Raw genomic sequence first — 20316 nt, 5'->3', positions numbered from 1 at the left:
AAATGTATCTTAACATTCTATATGTTTGTTTTATTCCGTTTTCCCACTAATCACTAGAATGGTCATAACTTTTAAACAATAGATTATATTTCTAATCTGTCTGCTATTCTACATTGCCCACAAAATTATGTATATTTCATACACTCTAAGTTTCCCTCTAGCTTGTAATTAAAATGGATGAAAATGCAGTTGTCTGATGAAGTATGGTGGCCGAAGAAGATTTTTGTAAAGATTGCTGTGTGAAATCTTATTGATAAAGGATGATTAGTCTTAAATAATCATACATATATTTATATCATTTGATATAAATATATTCATATCGGTGGAATGGGTGCAGTGCCATCGCCCGGTGTCGCTGGAGGAAGCGGTCCAACTGGCGAAGGACCATATGACGGTGTACCTGAGGGCGGAAGAGCCCTCCCACTCTCTCTCCCCTCCCCCTGTGCTTTCCCCAATCTCTTCTCCCTCCCCCCTCCCTCTGCTCTCTCTCCACAGCCCAGCCCAGTACCACGGAGGCGTGGTATTCCGCTGCCAAAGCCAGCTCCCCGTTGGCGGGGGTTTGTCCCCCCCCCCCAGCGACTTCAGTGCCTCACCGTTTTCCACCTCAGGTGGATGTGCCAGCCTGCTGGAGTTGTGGGGATCCGGGCACTTCCGGGATCAATGCCCTGTGATGGAGCTGGGAACTGTGATCTGGGTCCTCGACACTCCATGGGCTGCCCCCAATCAGGCTGGAGAGTACAGGATACCGGTAAGTGTCAAGGGGAGTACTCATCAAGCCTTGTTGACACGGGTTACAACCAGACCACTATCTACCAATGCTTGATTCAACATGAGGCTTTGGGCACAACCAAAAGGGTGAGGGTGAAGTGTATGCATGGGGATATTCACAACTACCCTGTAGTGACCCTCATTATTAAATTTTGGGGATCAAAGCATAGAGTGGAGGCGGGGTTAGTTCCCGCCTCACCCATCTGCTAATTCTGGGAAATAATTGGCCCGAGTTCAAAAATCTGTTGAAGGGAATATGTGTGGATGGGTCCTGCAAGAAGGCTGTTAGATGTGAAATGTACGATGCTTTGGCAGGGGAGGCGGAGCCGGGGAAGTCTTCATCAGATCCGCGTCAGGGTGACATGAGGGAGGGGGAGGCTTTGGCCCCTCCTGTCCTTAGGGGATTTCCTGAAAGGGATTTCCCTCTAGAGCAGTCAAGAGATGAAACCCTTAGGCACGCCCTCGACCAAGTGAAAGTCATTGATGGTCAATGACTCCAAACAAACATCGCACTTTCATATCCCTATTTTGCGATAATAAAAGAGCGGTTGTCTCGAATGATGCAGGACGCTCAAACAAAAGAGAATACAACCCAGTTGGATCCTGTGTGGATTATAGAAAAGTCAATGCGGTGTCTAAATTTGATGCATACCCAATGCCTCGTATTGATGAGTTGCTCAATTGGTTGAGCACAGATAGATTTTACTCGACACTGGATTTGACAAAGGGTTACTGGCAGATCCCCTTGACACCAATATCCCATGAAAAACGGCCTTCTCCACACCGTTTGGGTTACAGCAATACGTGACACTTCTGTTTGGTTTATTTGGGGCCCCGGCTACGTTTCAGCACCTCATGGACCGAATCCTCAGACTGCATTCGGTGTACGCCACTGCCTATCTAGACGACATCATAATTTACAGTAATGATTGGCAGCAGCACATGCAGCATCTGAGGGTGGTTCTGAGATTGCTGCGACAGGCGGGACTCACAGCAAACTTCAAGAAGTGCGCAATTGGACAGGTGGAGGTACGGTGTCTGGGGTTCCACTTGGGCCATGGGCCTAAGACCAAAAAGGGGGTGAGACAGGCTGGCTGGCTGGCTATTATAGGAGGTTCGTGCCTAATTATTCAGACACCACCAGCCTGCTGATTGATCTCACTAAAAAGGGAGCTCCAGGCCTGGTCCAGTGGATAGAGCAGTGTCAACAGGCCTTTACGCAAGTTAAAGACGCACTTTGTGGGGGGCCGCTTTTACACTCACCCAATTTCTCTCTCCCTTTTGTGTTACAGACGGACGCTTCAGACAGAGGGCTGGGGGCAGTGCTCTCGCAGGTGGTGGAGAGGGAGGAGCGCCTGGTGATATACATTAGTTGCAAGCTCTCGCTGAGGGAGACGAAGTACATCACCATTGAAAAGGACTGTCTTGCCATCAAGTGGGCAGTCCTCACTCTCCGGTACTAGACTACTCCGGATCACCCGTTGGTGTCTGGCTCTTCAGCCGTTTAAGTTTAAGGTGGTCCACAGACCGGGAGCGCAGATGGCTTTCGCTGACTTCATGTCCAGAAATGGGGGGGGGGGGGAGTGGTAGACAGGCCGGATGTCTCCCCGGCCTGAGTCGGGCGGTGGGGATATGTAGCAGCGGGAGCGTGATCGAGAGTTCGTCCGGAGAGAGAGAAAGCAGTAAGGGTGCATACACCTGAGCCAGATAATGACTAACACCTGTTTCCAATTGCAGTGAGCTTGGGGAGAGCGGTATAAAAGAGCGAACATGCCAGAAACGGGGGAGAGAGAGCTACCGGTCTGAAAGAGACTGTGTCTACCCAGAGACTGAATGTGTTTAAGCGTTTCTGAACAGCCAATTGAGTTTGTTTATTATTAAAATCATACCTTGAATTGAAGAACCCTGTTCCCTGTGTCCTCCTTGCCCTCCCAAACCTGAGTCTTGCACAAATTTAATACATTAAGCAGTCAATATGCAGTAGTCATATGTACAGTACAGTAATAAAAAAACAAAAACAGAATTATCGAGATAAATACACAAAGCATACACACTGTGGGACTCCATGACCTGTCTATCTTTTCTTTCTCCCTCTCTCATATCCAAGCACACTCACATAATCCAGTGAAATTACAACTTCATGCTCAAACACAAACAATTATGTAGAAACAACAACTCATAAAGACATCTGCAGAGATGCTGCAAATGTTACTAATCAGTCCCTGATGAAATCCAAAACAGCCAATCTGTGCTTATCATTTATTTTTGCAGTTCTTCTTCCTTGTAATTACAGCAAATAGACAATGCAGAACTTGTTTTAAGCCAAGCACTGCTAGATTATTTTATTATCAAATGCCTTAAAGTGGACATGCAATTGGGAAAGAAGCTTGGCTGTAATTAAAGGGAGAATTAATGAGCACAAACAATTACAAAGCCATACATTATGCATCATATCATGCAAAGAGGTCAAGCAAAAGCTGCTAGGAGACAGAGCTGAATGATATCAGCAGATAGATGCTGGGGTCAGGGGTACAGGTGTTTAAGGAATGGTAAATTCCTCTCTGACACAAACAGACAGTGGAGGATGGATGACTTTTTATACACATTTGAGATTAATTTACATCCCCATCGGTGACATGCAGTGCAAAATACAGTGTGGATTTTAACCTGTGGGTCAAAGAGCTGATGAATGAATATAGAGTGTGTGCATCCCCCCTTAACACAATGCATACATCGTTCTGTCAACAGTTCATACACACAAACACTCACCAGCAACAGGTAGCTGGCTGCAGTCCACTTAATGGCCACAGGTGTCATTAATGACAAGGGTTTCTGAATCTTACATACTGCACCTTTAAGTTGTTGTCACATAACATTTTAAAATTTTCTAGAAAATGTATGGTATGGTAATTGTCTTCAAAGGAAATGGGGCATAGGGATGATCACTTCTTAATGGGACGCACCAACGTGGGAGCTGGATGTGAGGAAAATTGCTGGAGTTAATTTATATTTTTTTGTGCAGCCGGAAATTTCTTGGGATGTTAAGCTCGAGTAAGTGTTCTTTATTTTTTATGCTTAGTGTATTGTGATTCTAAACATAATCTTTTACTCACTTGTTTCTCATTCATTTGCATTGGACTTGCACAATGGCTCCAGCCTCATCGTAAGCAATGGCCACAATGTGCTGTGTGTTTGTGGGCTGGTTATAGATTAATGTTGTCAGTTAGATCAGACACCAACACCAAAACTGCACTGCACTTGTCATGGCACTTCATGGGGACTTTAACCCTGAAGTTTTATTCTTTTTCCTTACTCTCATCTAACACACTCTACCTGGCGCTAAGTCCCGCCCCCATCCAATCACAAAACTAACAGACACTTAATAAACCAATATGGCTTCAAATAAAATATATTGCGCCCAAAAGTTAGGATTAGACTCAGCAAAGTCACGTTTTCATGACACGTGCATGCAATTAAGCGTTAAAAAAGCAAAAATATGTATTAATGACAATACAAATAATGAACACTTAAACATTTGACTTCTATAATACTGTAGCTTAAGTCAAGGGGCTACACAGACATTTCAGAAGTCCACCACACACCACTGTTGCTCTGAGCTTAAGTTGGGCTGAGATACATGCGCTGAGTTTGCCCATTCATGTGTGTGACCAATTACAATTGCTCACATACATGAATGGGCAAACTCAGCACATGCATCTCAGCCCAACTTAAGCTCAGAGCAGCCCAAACACACATGTGGTCTGGATTACCCCTCCCTCCGCATACACTCTTGCTAGAGTAGTCAAGTCCACGCTATGGAGACCTTTTACAGCTGTCTTTGTCTTTCGTTTGATTTCAAATTGGACACCACAAAGAGGTACATTAATATAAAGTCTGCCGACTGAGGGAAGGATCAAGACTCAAGTAAAAGTTTCAAAGGTGGTGCAGTGGCAGACATGCACAGTAAAGTTCTGTGAAGCAGAGCGTTCTGGCAGCAGAGGAATCTCTAAGTGTGAGAATCTTAAAATTTTACTCAAAGGAGTTCTGGGTAAAAACACAGACCATTTCATGTTTAATTTACAGGGAGTTTTTACCTCGCCAGGCGTTCTACAGTCTCTGACATTCAACTGAAGCAACTGTCATTAGGTATAATGGGATCTTATTACCCAGACAGTTTAAAGGATAATCCACCTTATACACTGTAACTATGTCACAATTGTGTACAATTCAATACTTCATAAAAATGAACATATGAAAAGAAATTCAGGAGTTATTTATTATTTTATTTTTTTCATAATATTCATGAGCTTTAAGGGAATGCAGATGTGGTTCTGAACTGGTGGGATGGAAGGAAAAATGTTAAATGCAACTAACCCTATAATTATGCATATATAGGATAGAAATGAATCGGTTTATCAACTTTCACAAGCGGGGGGGGGGGGGTACATCATGTTTCACCTATGTCTTTTGTTGATAACGTCAAAGGCTGTGTGTGCAATCAAACTAAAACTGTAATGTTTTGTATATTGATTGGCCTAAAAACTTTTGCAGTAGTAACAGGCTCAAAGTCTTTCAGATTGGGTTGCATACAGAACAGATTGGTGTGAAATGCCATATGCTCAAATACTGTATAACTTCATGAAATAAGCGCATAACAATTAATTTATTAGTGTTTATCACTGTTTCCACCATTCTTGACATGTGATTTGGTAGTATTCTTATTTGTATTGTGGTTACTGTGCAAAACCACTACATTTTACCTTATATATCTCCATCAGAGGCCAGTAACTAGGGGACTGCAGTTCAGATACAGAGCCAAGATTAATTGTAATTTGGGATTAACTGTAACCCAGAGCGACCCTTTCCACAGTCCTGCTTGACTCGTATCAGCATCTGATCTGAAGAAGCAAACTTTCACAGAGAGGCTAACAACTGCCTTCATGAAAAATAAACTATCCTGTGATCTGTGGAACTGAATGTTTTGTTTTTCATGAAATGCTCTCTCATTAATTTCTGGCTTATGTTTAGCTGACTTGAACTTATACTGACACCTGGCAGCATGGATGTGGATATATATATATATATATATATATATATATATATATATATATATATATATATATATATAAAATTGTATATTATAATTTCATTACAAATTATAATATCAGCATAACAGTTAGAGTGAAAAATTTGGGCAAAACCCGCATGTGAAAAATCTTGCATGTTAATTTTCACAGAGCATCTTGTGAAAGTGCTTTAATGAAAGAAAACCTGCCCTTTTGAAAAAAATGAGTTAACAGTTACTTTCACAAATTTGCTTATTTGATTACTGATCACAAAATTGTGTGGAATCTTAAATATTTCTTATATTATGTCATACATTTGTTTTTTCAAACAAATAAGCATCCACAATCCCCTTTCTACTGAACAGTAACTGAAAAATACAACTAAGAAGATAGATATAAATATATTTATTTTGAATAATCAAAAGATTAAGTTTATTTTATATAGAGAAAATAAAAATTGTTCTTTGTTAATTGTTTTGCATAACTGAGTTACATGAATAAATTGCAAAACCAAATCCAAAGGGGCATTTTTCCTTTCAGTTTTTTTTTTCCAAAATGTTTTTGATGGCATATTTCTACACAATAAAGTTTGTAACAACTCAAAAGGCAAGTAAAAACAACCACTGGAATATGCTCTATTTTTTTGGAAAGGGTCTCTTGGTTGCACGAGGAACTCACCGAAGTTAATCTCAAGTTGAGGACTACTTGAAACGAGAGAAGGGAGCAACTGAGGTGAAAGACCAGTGTAAGCATTTTACAGACAAATTGGGCAGGAAAGATGAATATTTGATTTGTATTTTCTGCTTGAATATGTCATTAATATTTGATGAGCAGGGAAAGCCTCCAGAAGTTCCCTTTGCAAGAGGAAAGGTGCAAGGCACACACATGCATACATAAACATAAATGCAGATACAGTACATACTGCATCAATTACAGTACAGTATAAGCTAATATATGCATCTAAGTGAGGAAGGAGATGAAAGGGATAATTGTGAAACTCTCAGTCTGTACATTAATTATGCTTTCTGTACAAAAAAGCGGATGCTGATCCAAAATGTGCAAATCTAGCACTTTGACCTGAAGTACACAACATAAGTAATACAAGATGGTTTATGTGTGTGACATGCACACAATGCACAGTAAAGAAGGTACAATTATGAGTATTCTACAGCATGATTTCAGGTGGTCCATTTGTGCATTCATGCATTGATGTTATTCATATTTTATTATATAACTTTACTAAACGCAGTACCTGAGTGGTCGTAGGGTTCTCAGTAACCGTAGCACTCGCAGCATGCCCAGGATCTTTGTGCCATTGTTGGAGATCAAGGATACCAGGATGTCAATCACTGAGATCATCACCAGCGTGCCATCCAGAACGTTCCAGCTGCTCTTAAGGTAGGTGTTCTCCCCCAAACACCAGCCCAAGGCAACCACCTTCACAATATCAACAAACATACTTTGATTTTTAAGCACATAAATGTTGAATGAAATTTCACTTAAGGGATGGTAATAATTCATCAAATGCTCTCTCATTAATTTTTGGCTTATGTTTAGCTGACTTGAACTTATACTGACACCTGGTAGTGTGGATGCAGCATCACGCAAAAGCAATAGTCTTTGTTTATCAATGCCAATGTAAAATAAATAAATAAATAAATATATTTATATATATATATATATATATATATATATATTTGCAGCCAGCCATGATTAGTTTATTCTGAAAGCCAAAGTATCTGATAACAGGGGGGGTTACAGAGGTAAAATGAGTAGTATTTAGCTGGTCCTGTGATATCAACAGCAACCTGCTCCATGTGAAATAAACAGTTTTTATTTGGCTACTGATATGACTGGTGTTTTCATCTCATGTGAGTGTATCATTGTAAACATACTGTTCAAAAGTACTATTTACTTCTTTGTGTAAAACTTTTTTAATGAGGGAAAAATCACTGAGTGCACCAGTAAATGTATTGTGCAGTTCACAATTGCGAACTTTACAGAATATATTATACATATATATATATATATATATATATATATATATATATATATATATATATATATATATATATATATATATATATATGCACCCTGCCAAAAATAAAGTAAAAAAAAACAAAAAAACAACAACCTCTGTTTAAGTTGTGATGGCAGTTAGAAAAACTTACAAAGAATATGCACATCACAGGAAACGTGAGGAAGCTGACACGTTTGAAATATGAATTTTGAAGGAAACACACTCTCTTATACCCTTGAGCACTTTGTCACACTACTGTGGCATTTCTGAGAATGCATTGGGTTAGAGTGGCACACAGTTGGCATATCAAAGTGACTCAATGGGGAAGCTGAGGTAAACAAACCAGCAGTAAGAATCATCTCACTAAAAAGTGCCAAGGATGAATGCGCAGCTCCTAATGATGTTGCTGGTGAATATATCAAACTACAACGTGATCATACCCCGAAGTGAACAAAGGCATGTCAAGCAACAAAAGCCAGGAGTTTCAATAGCCCTGTCATCTTCATCTAGCCCAGAAACTTTTTGTCAGTAACCATTAATTAACCTCCAGTGAGTTAGAATATTCTCCACCATGATTTTCATTTGAAATCTGGTGGATGGGCGTGACCTGGCATTAAGCAGCGGCCCCAGAATAGAAACCCTAGACCTCTGTGACTGACACCTATGAACTTTTCTGTCTTCTCCAGAGAGGCTGCAGCATGCCTTCCATTTCAACAAAAGACATCTGAATATCTGGCAGACAATCCTCCCTACTTAGTTAACTGGTGTGGTGAAGAGTGCAAAATGGAGAGCAGTATTTGCCTAAAGACCTTTCATGTCAGTGGATTGTGGATCCCGTTTTGTCTTTAGCAACTATATGAGGCTGCATTTGTTCAAATGTTTAATTCAGCTGACATGAAGCAGACTGATGTAATTGTCAAAGGGAGGCACTGTCTTAAAGCAAAAGAGCTGCAGGCAGGCTATTGAAGAAGCCTGTGATGGTTTTCAACAGACTATTATGTTTACCCTCTGTCAGCCAAGATGCCACACTGAGACAAATGCCAGCCCTGTCACCTACCTTTATTGTCATTTCAGTCACAAAGATGGCGGTAAAGATATAGTTGGACAGCGTCAGGAAGATGCGCTCCTGTGGAGAGAACCAGACAAGCAGGAAAGTGATGGGTGAGTCAGTGCAGTATCAGAGAAGTTTCAGCTTAGTGTGTGTGGCATAACACATTAGTGGTGCCTCCTGTTAAGGCATCTATTGGACTGAGAGACTGCCCATGCAACGAGTACTCCATGGACATTAACATCTCACAGAAACTCAGCATCACACACACGCGCGCAAACAGCACGTGATACATTTCAGCACTCTCGGTGAATACTATTAGATAACACAGCAGGTAACAAATGTATGAGTAACAGCTTCATGACAGTAACTGACAGTCACTGTTTCTGTGGTCTAGATAAGTAAATTAAATCTGAATAATCATTATTTAACCAGGCCTAAATGATTTGCGGCAAAACAGACCTATTTTTCACCCACTCTATGACCCCTACAATTTTTTTTTCCTTTAAGACTTCTAGGTAAACACCCCTTTAAAGGGATAGTTCACCCAAAAATGAAATCTGTCATCATTTACTCATCATTTCCTCACGTTGTTTCAAACCATTGTGACTTACTTTCTTTGGTGGAAGACAAAAGGAGATGTTAGGCAAAATGACAGCCTCTATCACGTTTCACTTTCATTGCACAGAGAGAAAAAAAAAAGCAAATGAAAGTGAATGGGGACTAAAGTTAACATTCTGCCAAACATCTCCAATTGTGTTCCACAGAAGAAAGAATGTCATACAGGTTTGGAACACCAAAGGCGAGTAACTGGTTTTCCATTTGTGATGAGAAATAGCTGTTGTTGACATGTACATGCTGGCGGTGATATGTTTAAATGTATTCATCTGTCTGACATCAGGAAGTTGCAGAAGTTTAGAATGAGCTATTTTTTCAGCTTAGTTTCAATAAATGGTTTCAGTAAATTCAATAAATGGACATGGGAGTCATTTTTGAGTTACTTAATGTAACAGAATAAATTCAAATCATTTATCTCAAAAGATCAAGGCAAATTTTATTCTTCATGATATATTAAACAAGGCATATTGGCTGAGAATGTGTAGAGGCAACACAGATATTACTTTTTATTTGCTCTGGTTTATTGTAACTTTGTTTCCAAATGAATTTGTTTCAAAAAATGTTTTAAATATGTCAATACATAAACATAATACAGTTACAAAACAACATCATTCTGAATCAGACTGCATGCTCCTCTCTCCCTCTGTCTGCCATGCGGACTTCCCACACAGAAGGTGTTGTCCTTCCAACTCTCTGCTCTGACCTGAGCCAGCATTCTGTGTTCCTCTCTATAACAGACAGTGCCACTGTCAACACTGCTACATTTCCAGAGCATCAACCCTCTCCATCCTAATGCTCTCATGCTAAAATGGATAAATCCTACAGATTGCTGGTGTCAGGAACCTCACTCACCCCTACCAGAGCCAGAGATATCAAGGCCGCAGTGTGCCCGCTAAGCTGTTGCTGTTGTGGAGTATTAGGTCCCCGTATGCTACCCGTTTATCAGTACAACTTAGAGTAATGCTCTCTTTAAAGCCAGTGCAGTACAAGTCAATATAAAAAATAAAAAAAATAAATAAAAAAATAAAAATATATAGCTGCAGGCAGCAATTATGGGGCCAAGCATACCAATGGCATATAAGGAAGTACCACTGGACATCACTGATTATGATTTAAGAAAATCAGCATAAAAAAAAAAAAAAACGTTAATAATTGCTAATATTACAATTCAATTAATTTTAACTTTTGACCAAAGGTGGAGCTGTCATCAAATTTATGGGATGCTGTCAGGGTGCGGTCACAATAATGCATGCAACGTTTCATGTCAATACAGTTCAGCATTGATGAAATATAGCCATAGATCCTTATTGGCTTGTTGCCATGAAATTTATTGATTCGTTACACAAGAACAATTGGTTTACCGAAAAGCTATTCATAACTACATGTCATGAGTGTCTCTAGATGATACACGCAACATTTTGTTCAAATCGGACTTACGGTTTAGGAGGAGTTAAAAAATGTAGGTTTTTAATGAAATTCAAAATAACGGACAGGAACTATAGCCAACAATGGCAAATTAGGTATCCTTGTACTCAACATGGCCCAAGGAATCTTAAGAGAGCAGTCACAGGATTATAAGACAAATTACTCTAAAGTTATAAGCAATTTTAAACATTTTGTAATAACTTTTGACCAACAGGTGGTGCTGACCCCAAACTTTATAGGTACCCTCAGGACATGACCCTAAATGACACCAAATGTCATAATGACAAAACATTTGTAATATACAGCAATTTAAGACCAAATTCAAAATAGACGATGGCAATTATGGCTGACAGGAAAATTGGGTATCATTCGACATTGTATGCCCCAAGGAATCTAAAGAGACCAGTGTCATGACTTTAAGCCAAAATATTCAAAAGTTATAAGCAAAAATAGCATATATATATATATATATATATATATATATATATATATATATATATATATATATATATATATATATATAATTGTATATTATAATTACAAATTATAATATCAGCATAACAGTTAGAGTGAAAAATTTGGGCAAAACCCGCATGTGAAAAATCTTGCATGTTAATTTTCACAGAGCATCTTGTGAAAGTGCTTTAATGAAAGAAAATCTGCCCTTTTGAAAAAAATGAGTTAACACAGTTACTTTCACAAATTTGTTATTTGATTACTGATCACGAAATTGTGTGGAATCTTAAATATTACTTATATTATGTCATACATTTTTCAAAATCACACAGAGGGGTAATCACTAACACGCAAGCAACAGCAAGAGAGGAGCACGCTATTTTTTATTTTTTATTTTTTTTTATTTTATGAAGATTTTTGCACCTGATCTGCATTCCAATCTACATCTTGATGTAATCCTTCCTCATGTTCACGCAGCGTTTTCATCAGCTGAATGGGTGTCTGACGAGACAAGTGCTGCGTGTGCAAGCCATTCGCGTATCACAAGCTGATCAACTATTTAGCCCTTTTCGGTGAATCGCACCTCCAAAATCCTAAAACTTTATTTTCAGGTTTCATTTATATTTTGAATAAACTCAGATTTTTTTTACCCCACGATGTGGGTTTATGTTTTCTCTTTTAATCTTTTAATGTAATTTTGAGTGTGACTATGGTTTAAGGAGGGTGTACCTGTATGCTGGGTTGGAAATCTCAAGGATTAATAGAGGTGTTTTCCTTATTACATGACGTGTTGTTCCGAAAGCAAAAGAAAAGAATGAAACATGGAATGCAGGGAGCGGGGGCGTTTACTCTTGCGATTAACCGAAAGTGAAGCGCTGCTGGCTCCTGATGCACGAATGGCTTGCATGCGCAGCACGAGTCTGTTGGGTATACTGAAGTCCCATCACATTTTAACTTTTTGTTTAGCCTCCCATTCAGCTCATGAATACACACTGCGTGATCATCAGGAAGGATTACATCAAGATGTAGATTGGAATGCAGGTGCAGAATTTCATATGAATAAAATAGTATACTCTTCTCTCGCCGTTGCTGGAGTACCAGTGATTAACCCTCCGCGTGCTAATACTGGCACGCGTGCCATAGGTTGCTGACCCCTGCGCGAAAGCGTTGCGAAGATACAGCCTCACGTCCTCACATTTGGGATGCTCGCCATCAAGGTTTTTTCGGAAAATGCAATATGGTGGGAAATCTATTCAGGAAATTGGAAATTGAAACCATGGCATGCATTCGGTATGAGCCAAGGAATCAAACGAAAAAAATATTTTGATTATATGTCTTATGGTTAAAAAGTTTTGAGCATAAACATAAGTGTAACTTTAAACTATTGTTGGCGCTAGAGGGTACAAGGTAGAGACCCCAAATGTGGGTCAGTTACAGTTCAGAGTGTCCTCTATCAGTGTGCCAAATTTCATAACTTTCCTAGGTTCTATCGGCTGCTATAGACTTCAATGGCAGAAGAAGAAGAAGAAGAACACAAGTAATTACAATAGCTGCCTACACATCTTCGGTGCTTGGTATCTAAAAAAACAAAATCTAAACTAAACAAATAAATAAATAAAATGAAACATATATACACACGCACACACACACACACACAAACACAAACACAGTTGACAGTACAGGTGACGAAAAAAGATTATGACTGAAGATATCCACTCTGTAGTCTATACTACAAGCACTGTCTATATCAGGTATGCATGAATTGTGATAGTGGATAGCTAATGGATAACAATCTGGGATGCTTACTCAAAGGTTGTTAGTTTGATCTCAGTTAGGGGTGACCCAGTTAACTGGAGGGACACTCATACAGTATCCACCATGATTCCTTTGAGCAAAGCATCGATCACTGTATCACTGTAGCTCCTATATATGTTACATGCTTGATGTCATCACTGATAATCACAAAACCACAGTTCTTGCTTCCTTTATGGACAGGCAGCAATAGAATGAGAATTCCTACATAAATTAGCCCTCCGTTTTTAAATAAACAGGTAGAAACAAGACCAGTAGCAAGAATTCAGCCAACCCTGCAAAGAAGACTTGGTGATTTGACAGTCATGAACTTAGCTGTAGATTTTGTGAAGTACTCCAAATGCAAAGGGATGAGAAGCAGATTTCTACTTTAAACAAGTGGTGTGGGAAAAAAACAAGCAGCGGAGATTTACACAATGGAATGTGGAGAACATGGTCTCTCTGGATTATTTGTCCTTCTCCTTCTTTGTCTGAGCAGCAAAGCCCAAGGGCCATCTGTCCCACGACCCCCCTCTAATGCATGTTTCAGTGGGTCATGGCACCATGTTCTAGACCTCCATCTTTCTCTCTGAGAAAGCCTCGTGCTGACATCATCACTGTGGTTTATGTTGTTTTTGAAAGCAAAGTGACGTCTTTGCCATTCCATTCTGCTCTGAGGCTTGTTTTCATTCATTGTCGAGTGAACCGAAAGAGTGTTTGTCAAAATTCATGAATGAGGAAGAGCTTTCCGAGAAGCTAAATGTTTGTTCTCCAAAAGAGAAAGGTCAGCTGACCCCTGTCCTTCACTCTCATTATTTTAAAAGTTACTGAATGTCTGAGACAGCACACACAATTTTGATTCTGTCTCTATCCACTATGCTTCAACCAGCCCGGTGGTCTCAGGGAAACCATACTGTATCTTATGGTCGAGAGTGGGCTGTCTTCATTTGAGACAGCTTAAGGGTGAGTAAATTATAGGAGACTTGTAATTTTTGTGTGAACTTCACCTTTAAAATAACTTTAAAATATTGCTTTGTTTGTTTAAGTGTCCCAACCAGCTTGACACAGTCACGTTAGTTATAATGAAGAGTTTGGAGTGGGATTAATGTTTATCGCTAACAGTGACTGAAAATACATGCTCAGGCATTGTCTTCACAGGGGTACTCAGGTGGGGAGTCTGATGGCATTTGTTCATGTCCAAATGAAAAAAAAAAAAAATTCTCCATATGAAATATTTATGACATACATCTGAGCTCAGTGAGGTACCAGTTACTCTAGATTGAGTCTGTCATGGAGATGAGGCCTGGTTTGCATAAGCTCAACACCAAAACGTCCTGTAACAGCCGAAGTTACAAAATTAAATTGTGAAATGACAGTGGGACCAAACAGACGTTGCCTACTCCAAGGATTTTGCAATTGCTCATGAATGTTATATCAAACTGTGGCAAAAAGCACAAAACCAAAGGATTCCTATTAAAATGCACACACTCTCCACCAAACGTTTTACAGCTCATTAACAGCAAATACTGCAAAAACATTGTATAAAGAAATAGTTCACACAAAAATTATTTCTTTTGAAATGTCTTTTAAAACCTGTATGGCTTTCTTTCCTCAGTGAAATACAAAAGGAGTTATTTATAACAGAATGTCCAAGTTGATCTTTTCTATACAATGAAAGTGAATGGTGGATAGGGGTGTGCAGCGAAGACATTATCTATATTTGTATCTGTATCTATTCATATGACAAAATTATCTGTATCTGTATCTGTCTCTGTATTCGGATAGAACCGGGTGTGGGTCGGGCTTACACCGAAGTGCGTCAAAACTAAATGAAATGCCCAATTTTTACATTTATAGTTTCTATTAATAAAATATGCCTTGTATAGGCCTTTTTCATAATAATAGCCTAATAATAATCATATTAATAATAATAATAATTATAAAAAACACATTTTGTCAAGCAAAATGTGAAATGTCAAGCACACATTTTGCAGTGAATAATAAATACAAATTCAAACATTAAAATAAATTCCTGTAAATCTATCAGGAATTTTTATGATAAGACACCATTATTTAGTTAAATAATAATAATAATAATAATAATAATAATAATGTTACATTTATATAGCACCTTACCAGAGGTAGCACAATTTAAAGGAGATGAAAAAAAAAAAAATGGAGCATCTTTCAGTTTCTTCATTTTACATAAGTAAATATTCCTAATAGATGAATACTCTATGGAGCATTTAAAATTTTATGGAGCATTTTTAACTTTTTTCGGAATAAAGTCTTAACCAGTTAATTACCTTGATTGCTGATTTGAACATAAATGTGGTCAACTTTAAGAGATGGAAAGACGGGCTCCAACATTAAATCACTTCAGGTCAGCAATTTAAAATTGCCCTCAGGTTTAGGCTATAAATAAATGCATGGGAATCTCGTGTGATACATTCACATAGACATTTCAAGAAGTGGAAAGTGTATATGATGTCATATCTTAGTTAATGTTACACTTGACAAGCTCCAGACGTACACAATTAACAGAGACCACGTATGGAGTCGAGACTGCGCCCATCCGATTTGAAACCACAACGTGCGCATTTTCATTCATAAGGTTTACACTTTAGAAATATTGACTGCACAGATTCATAAATTTGTTGTAATTGTGTATATATTTATTTAAAATGTCTCTTTATTCTTGTACCTCTGGGATAACCAGTCACACAAATATTTTTGTATTATTCGGATTAATCCATTATTCATTTTGAAGTCATTATTTGTGCCTCTCTGAATAAGGTATTCGGCTTCGGGCACATCCCTAATGGTGGAATTGGCTTTAAAGATTTTCAGTGAATTACGACTTACATTTCAATTTATTTCTTACAAAAAGCTATCTTATCTTATTGTATGGACCACTTATATGATTATTTTCTAGAGCTATTTTGTTCTTTTTGGATCTTGACAGCTCCTAGTCCCCATCGATTTTCATTGTATGGAAAAAAGCAGCTCAAACATTCTGCTAAATTTCTCCTTTTGTGTTACATGGACAAAGAAAGTCATACAGGTTTGGAATGGCATAAGGGTGAGTAAATGATTACACAAAATTTATATTTTGGAGGGGGTAAACTATCCCTTTAAGTATTGGATTATAAAAAAAATAAAAAAATAAAATAAAAAAAAATGCTTGGAATCAGCCCAAACCAATTTGAATGCCTAAAGAGCAGAAAAGTTTTTCCTCTTCTGTGAAGTGCTGACATTATGTCTTTAGGGATCAGAGAAGCACATAGTAGAAGCCAGATTACATGGATTAAACTGCCGGTAAATAACAGAATGGATAACAACCACTTCATGCTACATAATGTGTCTCAAAAAATTTGTACATGTGAGCAGGTTTTAAGGTCCTGTACCACTTTGTGAGGAAATAAAGAAAAGCATAAATCAATGCATAATGACATACTGTGATGTATTACATACTTCTATAATCTGGGCTTTGTTTATTCTTTTCTTTCCATCAAGACCAGTCATAACGGTGCAAAATAAAAAATAAATAAATAAAATAATAAATACCTATATAGTTTAAATGTTTTAATGTACTTTATATATATATATATATATATATATATATATATATATATATATATATATATATATTGTTTTTATATACATATATATTTAGCTCGTCCGTTTAATTTAATCTTTTTTTTTTTTTTACTTTTCACTCTCTGATTGTTAGTTATTATATATATATATATATATATATATATATATATATATATATATATATATATATATATATATATATATATTTTTTTTTTTTTTTTTTTTTTTTTATTATTATAATGTTTTTTTTTTGTGTGTGTATTTTGTGAGGGGTGCCAAAGTTAAAGTGATAGTTCACCCAAAAATGAAAATTCAGTCATTGTTTACTCACCCTTATATTGTTAAAACCCCATATGACTGACTTTGTTTTTTTTTTTACACAAAGGGTGAAATTGTGAAAAAAAATAAAAATAATAATTCTCAGTGATGTCATACAATGGCATTTTATGGTGACCACCATTTCAAGCTTCAAAAGGACACAAAAGTATAATTCAGAAGTCTAATAAATTATTCCATGAGACTCATGTTTGTTATGGAAGCATACAATAAGGTTTGGTTCACTGACCGTTGATCTCCTGTGTGCGTTCATGAGTTTGAATGCGAGCTTCAGAGCTCTTTGCACAAGAGTAACAGTAGTTACGCAGCAGGCATGAGATGGGGTGTTCAAATGAAAACTCATTTTGTTTTGTTTCAACAGGACCACCAACGATAACACTATACAACACAATTTTTGTTCCTGAGTAGTAAGTGTTATTTCCTAATTGCTTATGCCTCAAAAGTATCGAAAATGGCAATTACTCCCCACAAACTTTGCATTTGTGACCAGGACAGTGATATTTTGAAAATTACCTATTTCCAATGAGAAAACGGCGAATTTGTGTCTTTTCGTTCACATAAAGTCAGAAAAAAACAACATATAAATCCAAAATCCTTCTTTATCTGTGGTCCGACAAAGACACAGGCTTTGAACTTTGCCTCAGACAGCTTAGGGAAGAAATCTTGAAGGTACTTGAAGGCTACCGACTCCTTATCTAGAGCTCTGACAAATTGTTTCATAAGGCCCAATTTGATGTGCAGTGGTGGCATCAGCACCTTCCGGGGTCCACCAGTGGCTCCCACTTGATGTTGTTCATCCCCACAGAGGACTCGGTCCGCTGTGGCCAGTCCTGCCTGTGGTAGTGTGCCTTGGTACCCCTGCTGTCCCAAAGGCAAAGATAGCAGGGAAACTTGGTAAAACCGCCTTGGAGACCCATCAGGAATGCCACCATTTTGAAGTCTCCTATGACCAGCCGTACTCATCATACTTCAAGGTGTCCAGCAAGGTCTTGATGCTGTTGTAATCCTCTTTGAGGTGCACCGAGTGAGCCAGGGGAAGAGACGGGTACTTGTTACCATTATGGACCAGCACAGCTTTGAATATTACTTTAGTATAAATACATGTTAATTTGGATACATATCTTGTTTTTTTCTGAATTTATGTGAACGAAAAGACACCATTTGCCCATTTTCTCATTGGAAATAGGTACATTTCGAAATATCACTGTCCTGGTCACAAAAGCAAAGTTTGTGGGGAATAATAGCCATTTTCTATACTTTTGAGGCATAAGCAATTAGGAAATAATACTTACTACCCAGGAAAAACTGTTACACAGTGTAATAACAACAGAAAACACAACATAGCTGCACACAAACCAGAGAAGAGAACTTACAAATATGCCTGAAGAGTTTGTAGTGGAATAGATTCATTTCAATGTCCAGCCTTAATTGTTTGAACCAGTAGTCCTCCATCAAACCAAGAGATGGGGCTGAAGGTAGCTACAGTCACACCGTGTCCTACTCAGATGCCAAACAACATGCAATAAAAGTTATCTTTTCTATGTTAATCAGAGTTTTTTGTCCTGAACAGCTGCGACGAGCAACAGGAGATTCTGTCGATCATTTGTTATCTATATTTGGCGTCGCGCACGGTAACCCCGCCGCTATGAACTGGCACAGATCCAAAATGTAATGCGTGGTGCGAGCGCTAGGCATTTGTCTGTGTTCCGCGACTGCTTTCGGGTCCTTGATTAAGGTTTAACGTGCAAGTAAGGGCATCTAGTGGAGTTTCTGTTGCCCTCCTAGGGTAAGATGGTGCCCCCCTAGGGAGTTGGTGCCCTGTGCAGACTGTGTAATATGCTCATAGGGAGAGACTGTACTGGTTGCTGCCTTCAGCCTCCATACTTTTTGATTGAGGACTCCGGTTCAAACAAATAAGGCTGGACATTGAAATGCATCTATTCTTCCACTACAAACTCTTCAGACATGTTTGTAAGTTCTGTTCTCTGGTTTGTGTGCATCTATGTTGTTTTTTCAGTTGTTAATATTGCTGTTGGTCCTGTAGAAGCGAAACAAAACAAGTTTTTGCTTGAACGCCCCATCTCACTCATGCTGCGTAACTACTGCTGCTCCCCTGCAAAGAGCTCTAAAGCTTGTGTAGACAGTATGGTCAGTAAACATTTTTACTAAATAATACATTAGATTTCGATTTGTTTAACACCAAACCTTATCGTATGCTTTCATAACAAGCAGAAGTCTCATGGAATAATATACTTCTGAATTATACTTTGTGTCCTTTTGAAGCTTGAAGAGGTGTTCACCATCAACTGCCATTGTATGACATCACTGAGAACATCTTGGTTACTGATGTAACCTCTGTTCCCTGATGGAGGGAACGATACGTTGTGTCGATGTAGTGACACTAGGGGTTCGATCTTGAGAGCCCCAATCACCTTTGCTTAAAATAGAAAAGGCCAATGAAAATTGGCAAGTGGAATTTGCATGCCACTCTCTGCCCCAGACATACGGGTATAAAAGGAGATGGCCTGCATCACTCATTCAGATTTATGCTGAGGAGCCGATTGAGAGTCCCGGCCATGTCAGCAGCCGGTTCAGCGCCACGGCAGGAGGGACACAACATCTCGTTCCCTCCATCAGGGAACAGAGGTTACATCAGTAACCAAGACGTTTCCTGTCTGTCACTCACTCAACGTTGTGTCGATGTAGTGACACTAGGGGTTCCTATAGGAAACGCTGCACCGTGCCACGAGGTATGGAAGAGTGGACACGGGCAAGCTGCTGCGTGCCTCTCACCGAGCACTCAACCACGTCGTGACCTTCCAGCGAGTTAGGTAAGGCATCTCACTAGTCCCGTTAAGGGGGGTGGAGGCACTTACCCAAGGAGGCTACAGGGGGTGTCTTGACTTGCCTGCTAGGTCTTCCGCATCCTGTCCACTGGCCAGTCATGGAGATTCCAGAGGTCCGGCCATGGGTGCTGGAGCGTGCCTTACCCCTGAGAGAGAGGGTCCTGCCTCAGGGGAATGTGCCAGGGAGGTGCTACTGTCAGGAGCATCAGATCTGAGAACCAAGTCCGGTTGAGCCAGTACGGCGCAACGAACAGGACTTGCTTCTCATCCTCCCTGACTTTGCACAGAGTCTGTGCAATGAGGCTCACAAGCAGTCTCATATGTATCAACCCGAGGGGGAGA

General features: G+C 39.0%; 1 protein-coding gene across 1 annotated transcript in view; it reads right to left on the bottom strand.

Annotated features, from left to right (window-relative positions):
• LOC127423073 (voltage-dependent T-type calcium channel subunit alpha-1G-like) overlaps positions 1-20316 on the bottom strand; it is a 258610-nt gene that overhangs the window by 69416 nt on the left and 168878 nt on the right. Inside the window, exons 19-20 of the mRNA XM_051667102.1 lie at positions 8912-8980; positions 7087-7271 (exon numbers count right to left, since the gene is read on the bottom strand). Of these exons, the coding sequence (XP_051523062.1) occupies positions 7087-7271; positions 8912-8980 (254 nt within the window). The remainder of the gene's footprint in view (positions 1-7086; positions 7272-8911; positions 8981-20316) is intronic.

This window comes from Myxocyprinus asiaticus, chromosome 32 (assembly GCF_019703515.2).
Source record: "Myxocyprinus asiaticus isolate MX2 ecotype Aquarium Trade chromosome 32, UBuf_Myxa_2, whole genome shotgun sequence".
Classification (NCBI taxonomy): Eukaryota; Metazoa; Chordata; class Actinopteri; order Cypriniformes; family Catostomidae; genus Myxocyprinus; species Myxocyprinus asiaticus.
This window is presented reverse-complemented; position numbering and strand designations above follow the sequence as displayed.